This window comes from Epinephelus fuscoguttatus, linkage group LG5 (genome assembly GCF_011397635.1).
Source record: "Epinephelus fuscoguttatus linkage group LG5, E.fuscoguttatus.final_Chr_v1".
NCBI lineage: Eukaryota > Metazoa > Chordata > Actinopteri > Perciformes > Serranidae > Epinephelus > Epinephelus fuscoguttatus.
The window spans coordinates 44,823,163-44,839,419 of NC_064756.1; the positions used below are offsets into that span (position 1 = coordinate 44,823,163).

The window sequence follows — 16,257 nt, forward strand, 5'->3', positions numbered from 1 at the left end:
GTGTGTTAGTGTATACTATAAGTACCTTATACGTATGATGCACAAAGTAGAATACACATGTCATTTTAATTAGATTTTGCTCTGAGCCTTGGCTATAGTCTTGTCCAAGAAACTCCCTGGTTTGTACCAATTTAAATGAATGCAAATTCATTGTAAATATTCACAATTTAAACACAAAAGAAACTGAAATCACTGAGGTAACATAATAATATTGAGCTTTAGTGGTTTTCCCCAAACAAACAAGTTTTATCCAGAAAAATTCTAAAATCTATCAATAAAGTAGAATAGAAATCAACTGACATTTAGGAAAGCTGTGGCTTTGAAGGCCCTTGTTTACAGTGCAACCGAATAAACTGTTAAGTGGATACATCGTGTCATTGTTTTTATAAGACTGGAGACGACGATGTCCTTCATGGTCATACTTTACTTTTACTTGTAGTTTTCTCCAAAATATATCAGCTTTACAGGAGGGAAAGCAAACTGTTTGAGTGAAAACGACTATGTAGAGGGGTAATTGTAGAATAAAACTAATGTTGTTGCTGAAAAATCTCCTGCCATAAATCCTATCAAAGATGAAGATAATGAAGGAAACTGCCTGCATGTATCATACAGGCCTGGGAATTTACAATGTGTTGCTTCTGGCTGTGTGAGTTTGGGGATAACCTCAGTGCCATCCAGCAATAATCTGCTAGATGTTGAGAAACCCCAACAATGACATGAACCATGACCTGGCAGCGATACACCCTGACAGCAGACACAGTGCCCTCCATAACCCTTACCAAAACACCCCCGCCTCGGGCTCCTGATGGATTAGCTCATGTCCATGGGGTCACACAGGGATGGGCCAGCCCAAACGCAAAGTGGGAGGGTATGAGGACAGAGGAGTGTCTGCCCCATCTCACCTCTTCTGGCCTTTGGGGTGGACGGTGATAGGATTGGGGCAATCTGAGCGAGGGGGAAGATAATGAATGAGGGTCTATTATGTGTGTGTGTGTGTGTGTGTGTGTGTGTGCGTGCGTGCGTGCGTGCGTGCGTGTGTGTGTGCGTGCGCATGCTGACAGTGCCAGGGGAACATGTGTTATGAATCTATCAGGCTGGGCACCCGGGCCATCATCAAGTGGACAGGGGTCTTGTTCCAGGCGCTCAGGACTGCTAGGATGACTGGCATGCGTGGCAGCTACCTGACCCACACACACACATCAACACACACAAACATGTACAAGCTCCCTCAGCACTCGACACTTTAGACTGATTGGGCTAGCAACTGCAACAGCTGGTTGGGGATTAAGGCATGGCCAGATTCAGTGTGTATGTATTTCTGTGTGTGTGTGTGTGTGTGTGTGTGTGTGTGTGTGTTGTTGTGAAGGGACTGGCTGGTCCCTCTGGCACCTGTCGCCTAAACCCAATCCCTGCCCTCCTAAGCTGAGTGGATGAGCAGAGCCCGGTCCTCCTCAGGGACCCTTTACTCCTGCACCAGAGCAGTGGTGGGCTCAGTTGAACTGATGAGTTCTGTGGGGTAGCAGGGGGCATGCTGGGGGCAACCAGGGGTTGGAGTGAGGGTGGGGGGCGGTGGTTCCAACAGATGTGAGGATATCTTTGATCTCCAAAACACAACAACACTCTGAAAACAAGTTAAAACAAGCTAAAAGGGGACAAATTCAAATGAAAATAAACATGTAAATGATACACAAGTGACACCTCCTCATTGCCATTGCCAGCATCCTCTGGGAAGAACAGGGTGAGGCCAAAACAGCTTGTGTGGAACCAACATGAGCACATTTACTGATATATTGGCAATGGAACACACATGCTCATCTTGGCTCATTCTGGTGAGTAAAGGCATTACTCAGCTCTCAGCACCCTGCCTTCTACTTGTTTGATGACTCTGTTTCCTACAGACACACACAGAAGCCCTCCTCCCACCCTCATCTGCATTCTACAGCCTCAGCTATATGGCATGCTTACACCACAACCACATATATGTATGCATGGGATCATCACTGCCCAGGGTTTGTGTTGTTTGTTAAGGCAAATACTCAACAAAGGGGTAAGAATTTCATAAATTAACCCACCAAAACAGGACCTTGTTTTCATGATCCTGTATAAGATCAATCTAAAATAAAAACTGTAAGAGCTAAAGCATACATTCTTTTTGCAAGATAAACTTTTATGCCATCACATTTTCTGCTTGCAATTACATCATTACGTTATGCTACAAGCAATCCAAAATACAATAAAATCAGAAGTGGGTTGAAAGTAATCTTACTACTAGTCCATACCCATTGAGTGCACAGTTACCCACGTACAGTTTCACATGGTGTGTGTTTGGGATACAGGTCATAGGAAATCGCAAATTAAATAGTCAACTGAACCCATTAAGAAGAGCAATGTATTCAGACAGAGTTTTTGTGAATTTGATGATTTCTGTTGTTATAGCGCCACCCAGTTGCCAATTAGAGTTAAATTTCTCCAGTCACCTTGAGGCGTCCTGTTCTACATATCTACCTAGTTTAGTAAAAATCGATATGGCGGTTAGGCCTAGATAAGAAATTAGCTCTCTAGCGCCCCCTTATAGAAGCTCAGTTTTAGTAAGTTTTCCAACTTTTGCCAAGAGGGAACTTTAGATATTGGTCTCTAGATTATGTTCACCGAGTTTCATGCAGCTCGGTCAAACTTCCTAGGAAGAGATCGATTTTAAGTGTTTTTCAAAAAATTCAAAGTGGTGGAAAGTCTATATAACTGGAAGTTATGGGTTCATGAGGCAAATTTGTTGCTCATGAGGAGAGGCATCCCTGTGCAAAGTTTCATGTCTCTGCAACACACGGGGCATGAGATATGCCCATTCAAAGTTTGCAATTTCAATCGGTTGCTATAGCGCCCCCCTTTGGCCAATTAATGTAATATTGCTTCATTCACATCCTCTAATTACCCTCTACCACTGTGCCAAATTTCACATGGATTGACCAAGTCAGTCAGGAGAAAAATGTGGAACAGACCGATCGCTGTGGCTCCCCCGTGACCTAATGTTGTTGGGGTTTTTTTCAAATTTGTGGTATGACTAAGTCATGGTATGGTATGCTGTACATAATCATGGAAACTGTCAGTGTGTCATTCTGTCAGTCAGTCAGTCATTCTGTCTGTCCCACATTTTTCTACTCACTGACGTGGTCAATCTATGTGAAACTGCACATAGGCATTGAGGATTGGCATAGGTAGAAGGTGACAAAGCTACCAATGGGTATGGGCTAGTGTCTGTTGTTTATTCATTTTTTTTTATATATATCTCTATGACACTACTTTAGTGTTTCATTAATTATTATGGTATATTGACTTACAAAACCCTCAAGCTTTTAGGTTGTACAGATTTTAGGGATATGAAATATCAAAAAATATCAGTGTAGGCACTGGAAAAATATTTCTGCTGCAGATGAAACTAGTAAAATAGCTGTGCACTTTGCTCATAAAAAATAAACACATCTCAAAAACTAAAAAAAACATGTCCACAGTTCAAATAACTTGTGGGGCTTTAAGAAATATTTCGATCATGTTTCTACATTTAGAAATCTTCATTTTCTAACCGCTTCATCCTCTTGAGGGCCGCAGGGGGGCTGGAGCCTATCCCAGCTGACATTGGGCGAGAGGCAGGGTACACCCTGGACAGGTCGCCAGACTATCGCAGGGCTGACACATAAAGACAGACAACCATTCACGCTCACATTCACACCTACGGACAATTTAGAGTTATCAATTAACCTAGTCCCCAATCTGCATGTCTTTGGACTGTGGGAGGAAGCCGGAGTGCCTGGAGAGAACCCACGCTGACACGGGGAGAACATGCAAACTCCGCACAGAAGGGCTCCCATGCCCGGGATCAAACCGGCAACCCTCTTGCTGTGAGGCGAGAGTGCTAACCACCACACCACCGTGCCGCCCACATTTAGAAATCTTTTGATTCAAAATGTTTTGTGTTTATTTTTTCAAATTTGATGAAAAAACACCTGATCTTTGTATTTTTTAAATTATGGCATAATTTCAACACTTTTTACAATTATTATGGTTAATTGACTTGCTTAACCTTTTAGCTTAGGTTGTACAGATTTTGGGGAAATGAAGGATTTGAAAATACTCCAAGAAATGACATCACAAGAAACAAAAATGCCAACATATGCACTGGTCCACTGTTTCTATGGCAGAATTCAAAGGGTTAAGACGATAATGAAATAATATCCCATGATTTAAAAAGTTCTGTGTTCAGAATTTTGTCATAATAAGAGGACTTGTAGTGTAAGATACAATAAGACTGTTGTGCAGCAGTTTGCAGTAAAGAGCAGGAAAGTGTGCAAATATAAAAGCTGCAAACATAAAGAATACCAATAAAAGTGTAAGTCTATAAAGAAAGATAAACAGAAGTCTAAAATTTGCGAAATTCAAAAATATGCCATGCCAAAAATATAAACACAGGTAAAGCTGCCTCTTGGTGATTTGGAGATGAATATGTATGAGGGGTTATATTATTCCATTATTGCTGATTAGGATGTAAGAAAAATAATACCTGGTTGGACATTAGTTTTAACAGGTAATTTGCACTGAATTGGAGAGGGAAAGAAAAATAATATAGAAAACAGAAACAAAAATGTACTGCACTGAATGTTTTCTATGCATGCTTTCTTACAAAACACTGCCCACCAGTCAGACCAGCTTTCCAACACATTCTCACTCTGACCTCATCACATATTGATGCTTGGTCATGAACTTTCCATGTCGAGATATGATATGCAAGGTACCCCAGTTGTGTTGGTTGTTGATTCTGGGACATCATGTCAACATCAGCCTGTTTCATGCATTGTCTGTTTTCAAAATACACTTGTGTTGTCACAGGAAATGTTTGCATACAGTTTCAAAATGTTGGTACCACACCGCGACTTGAATTTTTTTTTTCCTTCAACAACAAACTTGCAAGATAACGTTCAGCCAACACACACATGTGGTTAGGTTTAGGCAACAAAAGCACATAGTAGGATTTAGGAAAAAAGAACAGGGTTTAGCGAACACCGGCCTCCTAGGTGAAAGTCAGTGGTTGTTGGACCCATCCACCACCCCTCCCACCTGCCCTACTTGGACTTCCGCCGCCTTAACTTTTGTTGTTGTCTTGCCGCATTTCCTCCTGATGCAGCCGGGTGCCCTTAAACAATAACAGCTATTGTTTGCGTATCATGCTGATGTGAAAGTATGTTTTTTTTTTGTAGGTGTCTGACGCTGGAAGTCACTGATCAAGAACCAATTTTCGAAGACTTCAGAGTGAGACCAGGTAGAACTTTCTAAATATACAGCTAAACGGTGCACTGAAATATGTTTATGAAATCATTTGAGGTGACAAATAGACACTGCAGAAATAGAATCTTGATTCGTGTTTGATCAGCGCTGCCTAGTCTGACAGTTCATGGAGTGACTGACATGACTGACAGTTACGATACAGACTCCTGATGGGTTGTTGCTGACACAAAGCTGTTTTCATATATCTTACCATCTGTAGCTTTAAACAACTGATGAAAAGCACCAGCTGTGACATCACTGCTATGGGTGTGACCATAAGTAAGACAGGACCTTTCTATCCTATATGAGTTAGTTTTAATTTGCCCTATAATTACATGTCTTTTATTTAAGCATAACAAACAGTTGTAGGGAAACCACAAGTGCATAGATCACTGAGCTCCTTTGAACTGTATGTGCTAGGAGTGATGTTCATATGTTTGCCTTATATTTGAGCAGGATAAAACTGCTTACTATGTAATCATGACTTTAAGATTTAAGAGGTTTTTTAGTATCATAGCTGGTCTAACTATTCCACATTCTGTCGGCGGTATGTGGAGTAGTATATAAAGCCTACCATGACATGTTTATTAAAGGCTATGTGCCCCTGGCTGATGCAAGTTGTCATGACCAAGACGTGTAGAACAATTCTGTATCACATGCGACTTCATCAAGTGAATGACAACAGTCATAAAGTTTCAATTCTGTCACTATTTATGACATAGTTACGACTGTCTTATGTCAACATGATGTACTCCTCTCATAAAACGTTGCCCTGTTTGGTTTAAATATATGTAGCCTATTTAATGAGCTAACTGCATGTCTTTCACACAAAAACAAGTGCAGATAAACAGTCATTAGGTGTGTGACACACCTAATCACTGCAAAAAACTTTTATCAGGTATACTGTACTACGGTAAATGTCCCTAATTTTTTTTTACACATCTTACATTCAATATTTGCTCATAAATTAAGCTTGATACTTCACTTACTTTTACATAATATACTCTTTTTTATAATATAGTAGGCATTCAACCTATAGATGGATAATGCATCTTTTCCACTTGCTGTGACAAAACTCTGTGTTGAAGGTGTTTCTCAACAACAATTTGGGATGGGCGACATGGCTTAAAAATAAAATCACAATAGTTTTAGGCTAAATGGTTATACACAATATATATCAAAATTCTTAAAATCTCCTCTAAAGTACTGTAGACTACTGAAATACAAAATCATTAAATGAACTACAGTTACAATGAAGTTACACAAAGTAGCTACTGTCATAATAAAGTAAAATAAAGTACTAGTTATAATAAAGCTGGATCAAATATTGGTAAAACTAAATAAATCAAAGTGCAGCTACTGCTTTTGATGTTTTTGCTGTGAACTTGACACTTCTGGTCGACAGTTAGCCGTTAGCAGTTAGCACAAAGTTTAACTGTAGCTGCTGCACCTTTTAACAAGAGGATTTATTCACTGTGAGCTGTAGACACAATACCAGCTCTCCTGTTCATATATTCATGATATTTGCAAGTCGCGCTGGTGCTCCATGGTCACAAATTGCAACTACATAGTTGCAGTCTGGAGCCCTGCAAACACAACGTCACAAACTTCCTCTGCTCAAGCTATTGCTAATCTTGTTAAGTCAAACTGTTAACGTGGCTCTATTAAACGTTATGATTTATTAACTGTAAGCTGGAAATAAACTAAAAGCTTTCTAGTCCATGTAGTAATAATATTTGCAAGTCGCAGTGGTGCTCCATTAATGCAACTAAATACTAACATTAGCGGTCTGGAGCCCTGCAGATAAGAAAATTAATCTGGATGGTTGGAGGAGTGTGTGTGTCTTTCTTTGTGTGTGTTTGTCTGTGAGAGGGAGAGTGCTATAGGAGACAAGAACACCAAAATGCAAAATCTAGTCTCATGTGTATAGCTAAAAAAAATGATTTAACAATTTAAGCTTGATGTTCCCAATATGGTCATTTTATACATCCACAAGTGACAAGCTGCAATACATCGAGTATATTTGATATATTGCCCACCCCTAACAACAATGATCAAGTACAGAGGAGGTGATGTGTTTTATGTTTGCGATTTGTTAGGAATGTAAAGAAAATGTTTTTATGATAATTAACAGACGTTTGGTTCTATCTTACTTACTTTACATCTGTGTTTGAGATAGGGTTGGGATTCGGATCCGGTTCTTTTTTGGAACTGGGTCCAAAGTTCCGGTTCCGGAACCGGTTCCATCACATTTGGCGTAACGGTTCCTACAAACAGTTCCTAGATTGTTAAAAAAAAAAAAACAAAAAAAAACGTCACGTGCATTTCCATTAGAGTGCGGCATGGGCCGCATATTTCTGTCCGAACCCGACCGAGCCCGACATTATCTAATCACTAAGGCACTGAGTTTGTGTCACACAGTTGTCATGGTTACTATTTAACAGGCTGGGCGTGCACCGTGGGTGCTCAGCTGAGAGGGAGACCTCCGTGTTTGAGACGGGAGCGGGCGACGGGAGGTCGGATGCTTCCAGCGAGGGGAGAGGGAGAAATATAACAAAATAAGATAAAACAGGAAAAACCTGTCTCCCTCTTTTATTTAATTTTCAGCATTTAATCAAGGCAGAGGCGGGCGGGGGGAGGTCCGCTTCCAGCGAGGGGAGCGGTAGAAACAAACAGCCAATGTGTGTGCGTGTGTGTGTGTGTGTGTTCTGTTCAGGTGCTGTCACGTAAATAACAGTGCCCAAGCATGAATGCATATAAGGATTTTTTTTATTACATTGCTGTGGTTAATTTCAGGTAATAGTGTTACTGTAGAAATCAGAGAATCACTTTTTGTTGTTATATATTCTCAGGGAGATGATACAAGCTCTAAATCTGAAATACACACCACACACAAATGTGTATTTTCATCTAATTGTGCTGTGCAACAATTAGAATAAAGTTTTTGTATTTGTATGATTGCATTTGTGTTTATTATATACTTGTTTAAGTATAGCAAGAATAATGAATATAATGTAGGAATCGGTAAGAGGAATCGGTAAGGAATCAGATCATTAAGAAGGAATCGTTAAAATCCTAACGAGTCCCAACCTTAGTTTGAGATAACAATCAAACCTCAAAATAAAAAGTTAAAATTGTTTATACTTTTGACCTAGCTGTAAGTGGCTCTTCTAACTTTTGTGTGCATTGCACTGTGGGACAACAGTGTCTGTCACCAGAATACTCATAAATCATTAAATGGATTTAGTTTGCATACTGACCGAGTGTTCTTATTTTTGTTACTTGTCCAATGTAGGCACACTACATGCTAAAAACATAGAATTAGTTTGTTGTACAGAACACAGCTACTGTGTGTACAGACCAGTCAGTGTAAAAGCTTTCTTGAGCTGCATATACATTGACTCACTCCCGTGTGACAAAGTTGCAGACATTAACTTTAATGAAAAATTTTCAGATTATCACAGGTTATAAAACAGCATTACATGAAATCTAATTTTAGTGAAGGCCGTTTGTACTTTTGTGTTGTACATGTGCACCACTGTAAGCTTTAGTCATGTTTGGCCTTCTTATGAAGAGTGCTTCTGTTGTGTGTATGTGTGTGTGTGTGTGTGTGTGTGTGTGAGAAGTCGGGTCTAGGCAGCTGACTGTGATAGAAAACAGATCCAGGTTCTGCTTCTTCTCACCAAGCGCTCACAACATCCTCAAACCACAAACACATACACACATGCAGGTAAGCAAGAAACACATACACACACACACACACACACACACAGTGTCTCCAGTCCTGTCAGGCTCTTTGAATTGCATTATTCCTCAGAGAAGCCAAACTTTTATTAAGTGAAAAAGGATAACTCAGGAAAGACAAAATATTCCCACCTCTGACACACAAACACGCACACACACTCACATGAAGGAATTCCATAAGAAGGTGAAGCTGTAAAAGAAAGACAGGGGCTTTTTCAAAGGAAGGCTGCTCCTGGTACAATAACATCAGAGCACAACTATAAATGTCACAAGTTCAATTTTCACTCTGACAAAAGAACATGGGGGGAGGCAGTAATATTACTGTTTGTGAATTATTAGTGAATCGCAGACAGGGGAGGAGAATCTCTGTAAAATCTTGGAGCGGGCCTATAAATCAACACTTTGGCTTTGGTCAAAATGTTTCTGTGACAGTGTCTTAAAGGCAGACACTTTTAGGTTGACAGAATATATGATCTGCAACACAAGAATGAAGAAGAATGACCACTAAATTGAATCTGGGACTTCCCAATAAAAGAGCCACAAACTATTATTTTTTGTTTAGGATTTTTTTGTTGTTGTTTTGGAGAAATGAATATGGAAATCAGGCAGAAATGAAAAAAAAAACCTTAAATTTCTACCATTGCCTTTCTACCAAAATTAAAATACTTGACCTTGGAAACAGTAATTTCATGAAAAGAAAATCTTCACTCAAGGTCTTAGCAATTTTTTAGAACCCTTTGAACGTCTTTTAACCAGGAAAGGCTAGTTTTTTTGTAACCTGAGAACAGGTAAAAATGTCAGGTTTTAACAGTCTGCATGTGAACCATAGCATGAGATTTGCAGCTGAAGTTTAAGCACTTACAGCAGTTGAAGTGCCATTAGGAGTTTGAGCTGTAACAGTTTATGTATTCATGAGCTCATACGGTGTAATGCACAAGTGTTTGAAATTTTATGATGAAAATAGTTCACCAAAGTTGCCAGTGGGCTAACTGCCCCCTTACTCCCCAGCAAGGGGACTGTGTCTATATTTGACACTTGCACTGCTGCCTGTTCAAAACAAATAAAAACAAACTGATCCTCATGCATTTGGGGGTTTTCTGCTGTACCGAACTTGCACTGAGCCTACATTGAGTTCAAGACACCCAAGAGGGATCCTTTTGAGGATCTATGGTGGTGGAAGGAGCATGCTAAAATGTTTCCTAACCTGGCAGTGATTGTGCAGAATGTTTTCCCCATTCCAGTGTCAAATGCAGCCAGTGAAAGAGACCTCTCCTCTGCTGGATTTGTAATGTAAGAATGGAGAACCCAGCTTAACTGACTGACTGTAGCCTGTGTGTGTTTAATCACGCGTTAGACATGATGACAAGTAACGGGTTGGTTCTGCTACTAAGCTTTATGGGTGGGTGCGGTTTAAAAAACAAAAAACAAAAGTAAATCAATAGAATCATTTTGTTGAATCTTGTGAAAGTCTAAGTTTTTTTTTTTTTTTTGATTGAATGAAAGGATTCTTTCACCCCTCCAACTTAATGGTTTTATTCAGCAGCAACAGCAGCCATAGAGAATGTGATGAATTTGCCTTATCTGGACTTCAAAGTCTAACATTTTCCAGCGTTTGGGGAAGAGTGTGAATGAAAAAAACTAGGCTTTCTGGCAAAGTGTTGCTGTGATGCACACTTGATATGTGCGTGCGCGCACACACACACACACACACACACTCTCTCGTCTGAGTCATTCTGTCGGCCCCGAGAGTTCACCACTTGAAGGAAATGATTTACTTGTCCAAATCCTCCCTCTTGTTTGATCCCATGGGGAGCTGGAGCAGAAGCGGGGGCAATGCTAGGTTACCAAAGTGTGTTTTTGCTATCTTTCCCCTCCCTTTTCTTCCTTTTCGCTCCTCTGCTTAGGTCGGCCATTTTGTAATTTACGGCTGTCACAAGGCCTGCTGTCGACTATGAACAGTATGGGATTATATGAAACGCTGTCCGACGGCATATTTCATAAGGAAGATCAAACACGCAGTTAAGTGATTTCTTTTTCTGAGGGCAATAATTTTTAATGGAGCTCCTTTTCACGGCCTTGGAGAGGATGACTTTGCAAGACCTTAGACTGAAGTATCTATTGTACTTCTACATAGAATTGAGAAGAAAAAGGACCCAGTACCTTCTCACACTGGAACCAAAGTTTTTCTCATGCAAAGTGGACAAATCATAACAGACTTGATACTTTCCAGATAGAAAACATTCTGACTCCTCTAAGTGCACACATAGAACTCCAATGTGTGGCTCAGTAGTTTATTAAATCCACAGAGAGGAGAGGTGGGCAACAGTCCAGTCAGACAACAGAAAGAGAAAAAGATTCGTTGAAGAAGCGATCTCTCTCTGCTAGCAGCTCTGTGAGGTTGTAATGTTCTTTATGGAGAACACCAAAAGATGAATTTAAGGTCCAGAGTTATATTTAGTCCTTACCAGTGGTGTTGCGGTACAGTCAATGTAAAGAGGTACTCAATGTCATACTAACAAGCTCACAATAACAATGATAACTTGCATATGTTTAACACACACAAGTAATGTTCACCATGGTCACTAACTGAGTTTAACAATTGCTAATTAGAACTAGACACAAAGTCATTAGTTTTGAACAAAGGCGTTTATAGAATGTAAGGACAATGGAGGCTTAGCCTGGACCTCTGTAGGGTGGTCTGTGGGGATCCTCCCCTGGGAATTTTTTTAATGAACAGGCTCTATTTTGCTGCTTTTTTTAAAATGAACTCTGGCACCTCATTTACCCTTAACCCTTTTTTTTTTTTTTTACATTACTTATTAAGTTTATGTTAAGTCAAAAAAAAATATTAGAAGCTGTTAGTTATAAGTATTGAGTAGAATACAGAATACAACTGCTATCATTAAAAATGTATTTACCAGAGTTGAAAAATAGTGAAATGTATCTATTTATGTTTTCAGTGGTGGAATGTAACTAAGTATATCATTCAAGTATAAGTGTGGTTGGAGTATTATATCTAGGGCTTTTTTTAAATTATTATTTGGCTATTCTTATTTTTCAAAACACATATATAACCTATATATTTAGATCCGGGGCTTTTTTATAAAACATTCAGGGCTAGTTTTTTAGTCAATAACTATTATTGATATTGGATAGATTTAATTTTTGACTTTACACTCAGGGGGGCTTGATAAATGATAATTACCCAAAACATATACTAAAGTGATTGCAGGTCGTTCTGATTGGAACATGTGTGTCTGCTCCAAATGAAATGACAATCCAACCACAAGCTGTTGAGGCATTTTACTCAGTACTAAAAATTGTCCATCGACTGGTGGTGCTAGAGGAAAAGTCAGGTGATCCTCAGAGTCTTTAGGGTGTATTCTCTAGGCACCATGAGTTTCTGTTCTATATTACAAAATATCCCTTTCAATAGCTGAGACATTTCACTTAAAAACAAAAAAGTCCATGCTTGTGACCCTTTAAAATATGGCAATGTTTACAAATTTTATATTTCTTTAAGTTGCAAACAGTACAACCAAGGAGTTATGTTGGCTTCTCAGATCATTTCATTTGATCATTTCAGGGGCCTGATGCAGTAAAACTATAGCCAGTCTTTTTAAATAAAATTCATTAGGATTCATTCTTGGAGACCCACACATACAAAAGCTGAGGAAATATTTCAGTCTGGACCAAGGTGTTGGACCGACCAATCTACATCGCTATCTCTGAAGCCATGCTGCTAGTGTGGCTAGAAAATTTTGGAGTAGCTCAGAAGGTCTCATGCAGCGTTTGTCTGCAGAAAGTTCAGCCTGAGTCAGTCTGGTCAATAGCAAACATGAACACACATACAAACATACTTTACAAGGGACCCCCTAGATTCACTCATGCAAAACAAATACAGATGGAAATACAGGCCAATACACACAGATTCTGAGCAGCCATTTGTGCACCTACTGACACACACAAATTGCAAAACGAGGGTGATGAGAAACTCCAGTAGCAGTTCAGCTGTGCTAGTGTCAGCACTGAGCAAACAGAGGCCAGTTGTTGACACGCCAGATATATGAGTGTTATTCTTCCTCTGTGCATATGTGTGTGTGTATTCCTGCTGGGACTCCCCTTGGCTAAACCAAGCCTCCTACACCTTCACTTCCTCAGAGCTCGATCTCTCTCCCTCTCTCTCTCTCTCTCTCTCTCTCTCTCTCTCTCTCTCTCTCTCTCTTTCTCTCTCTGTAAGAGGACTGATGAACAGCCTTACTTCACTCCATCCTCCCCGACTTTCTCACGGAGCAGAGAGAAAATGGGGAGAAGGAAGAAAGCCGTGACAGTCGGCCATCATTCATTACTCTTCACCTAGGGAGTGTGAAAAAAATCCCAAAATACTGGCAGTGACAAATAGAGCAATAAAGCTATATGGGCCAGTGGGACATACAACCCTGATCATGTTGAGGGAAGTTATGCATAATGACATCACCCTTACAGGGATTTACATACCTGGGGCCTCATGTACAAAGGGTACGTACGCACAAAAACGTTGGTGTACGTCCTTTTCCACGGCAAAGTTCAGATGTATCAAGAGTGAAATGACCATGGAAATTTGCGGTGCCTCACGCCAACTTAATGGCTGGCGTACGCACGTTTCTACACCTGTTGATCCTTTGGCGACACTTAGAGGTGATGCTGGGAAACTGTTATAATAAATAAATGTGAAAACAATTAGTCCTCAGAGTGATGTGCACATCAGAGACACATGAACAATCAACACTGATGAACAATTAACACACCCACGTGTCTGCAATTACATGAGTGGATATAAAAGCATGCGCAAAGTGGTGCCGAAAATACCATTAACAACAATGGCTGCTTTAGCAGTATTTGCCGCATTGGTTCACGAGGGCAATCCTCCTGGAACTGTGTGCAGAGCTGCGGCCAGCCTTGGAGCACGATACGGCGAGGAGCCATGCACTGCCTGTATCCGGTGCTGACCACACTGGGGCTCCCAGCAACAGGGGCATTCCAGAGGGAGCTGGCCAACTGATCGGGACTGTGCCAGTTGACCCTGAGCCGAGCCATGCCAGCTGTGTGGGACGGAATTATCTGCATGTCAGCCAGGTATATCAAATTCCCATACAATGCAGCTGAACAGGCCAACATTAAAGCGCAATTTGCAGCAAGAGCCGGTTTTCCTAATGTTATCGGAGCTATCGACTGCACACACAAAGCGCCATCGCAGGATGAATTTGTTTTTGTCGACGAGAAGCATTTTCATTCAATCAATGTACAGATATATGTGATGTGCAAATGTGATTAACCAACATTGTGGCGAGATGGCCTGGTTCAACGCATGATTCATACATTCTGAGTAACAGCATGGTTGGGAACAGACTACAAGCTGGCACTATGCGCGATGGGTGGCATCTTGGTGAGTAAATAATTTATTTCTTTAATTGTCCTAATATTAATCCCGTGATGTGCATTGAGCATGTGGGCCCCCAAATAGTATCCTGTCTTCACAGCATCAGTAGTAGTCAGTAGTTGGTGGTTTTGCTGGTTAAACTACTACTAGCTTTCTAACAAGCCCCTGATTGTCTCTGTGCGTAAATTACTCATGTCACTAAACCCGTGCGTAAAGTGTGACATTTCTTAATCAGCCCCACCTTTTCCCCAGCGCACTTCTGCATTAATTTACAACAATAGTGAGTGATTCATGTAAGTGGTGTATAAAATTAACAAATGGAAACTGTAAATACAGTTCACATAATTAATTGTCTGCTTTCAATTGACCCCAGGCGACTTTCTGTTCAAACGGGGTGAGCTCCTCCTCTCCTGTCCCCCTGCCTGTTTTGGCCACACTTTGGCGGTGACCAGTGGGAGTGTCTTTTGGTCCGGTGATGAGCAGTGCATTTTGGTAGTTGTAGCTTTTCTACCTCTTGAGCACAAGTGAATGCAATAGCCTTTTTCTTCTGTTTTCTCTGGTCATGTAGCACCAATTTCAAAAGTATTTGTATCATTCTACTGCATAGACAGTCAAGTTTTATGAAGAAAGAAAAAAAACATCTTTGCAGCGGTGAAATATTTAATGTGATGAATTTCCTTCTTAAACATGATGTTGGGGCAAGTCATAACACAGTGAGAGGTCATTTAAAAATGCGAACTAGTGAGTTGTGGTTAGACAGGTTTTAAAGGTCTAGTGTGTGGGATTTAGGGGGCTATACTGGCATAAATTTAATATAATTGGTATGTTTTCTTTAGTGTATAAGAAACTAAGAATCATAGTGTTTTCGTTTACTTAAAAGGAGCTGTTTCCATCTACATAGGGAGTGGGTCCTCATCTACAGAGATCATCACATTGCACTGTGATCTTTCTACAGTAGCCCAGAATGGACCAATCAAACACTGGCTCTAGATGGAACCATTCATGCTTTTGCATGTTGCCTCGGCCACTATAGCAGCCCCTCTGGCAGTATAGCATTGGGAAAACACTGGGGGTTTTTTCAAACAAGAAACTGTTATAAATTACCAGGGAAAAGAGGTGACATAGTAGGTGCTAGATAGCGGTCCATTTCCAACATACCAAATAGCATCAGAGACACACTGACTTCTTAAGTAAAACTGCCATATTCCATGTTTTTAGTGGTTTAAATCACCAGGTACGTTTGTTATGAAGAGGAAGAGACCTCTGCTTATAATTTGGTTCCTGATAAAAAACTCATATGAGATCAGAAAAAAGGTCAGCACACATAAAGTTATCAGAGAAAATAGGTGGGAACACATTAGCAGGTACTAGGTTAGTGGCCTCTCTGCCATCTCTCTCTCTGAGAGAGAGAGATCAGAAAAAAGGTCAGCGCACATAAAGTTATCAGAGAAAATAGGTGGGAACACATTAGCAGGTACTAGGTTAGTGGCCTCTCTGCAATGTGCCAAACATCAGAGGAGAAACACAGATTTGTAACATGAAACTGCTTTATTAAGTGTTATTACTTATTATAATCACTTGACCCATTTGTTTTGGAGAGGAAGAGACCTCTGTGGATAATTCAGCTCCCTGTAAAAACCTCCTGAACCCTGAACAATGACCACCGAAGGAATTCTAACCTAAAGAAGTGTCAGCTGGTTGCAATTTGCAATCCTCACTGCTAGATGCCACTAAATCACCCTAAATGTTACACACTATTAATTATTCATTTTATACTCAAG

At 40.3% G+C, this 16,257-nt stretch overlaps 1 protein-coding gene across 3 annotated transcripts in view; it reads right to left on the reverse strand.

Annotated features, from left to right (window-relative positions):
- bcas3 (BCAS3 microtubule associated cell migration factor) overlaps positions 1 to 16,257 on the reverse strand; it is a 937,438-nt gene that overhangs the window by 163,692 nt on the left and 757,489 nt on the right. The window contains exon 24 of one of the 3 annotated variants that reach the window (XM_049576751.1): positions 13,804 to 14,138. The exons of the other annotated variants lie outside the window; for them this stretch is intronic. Within the exon in view, the coding sequence (XP_049432708.1) occupies positions 13,819 to 14,138 (320 nt within the window). The 3' untranslated portion in view covers positions 13,804 to 13,818. Of the gene's footprint in view, positions 1 to 13,803; positions 14,139 to 16,257 lie in introns of those variants that run through there. 3 annotated transcript variants of the gene reach the window in all.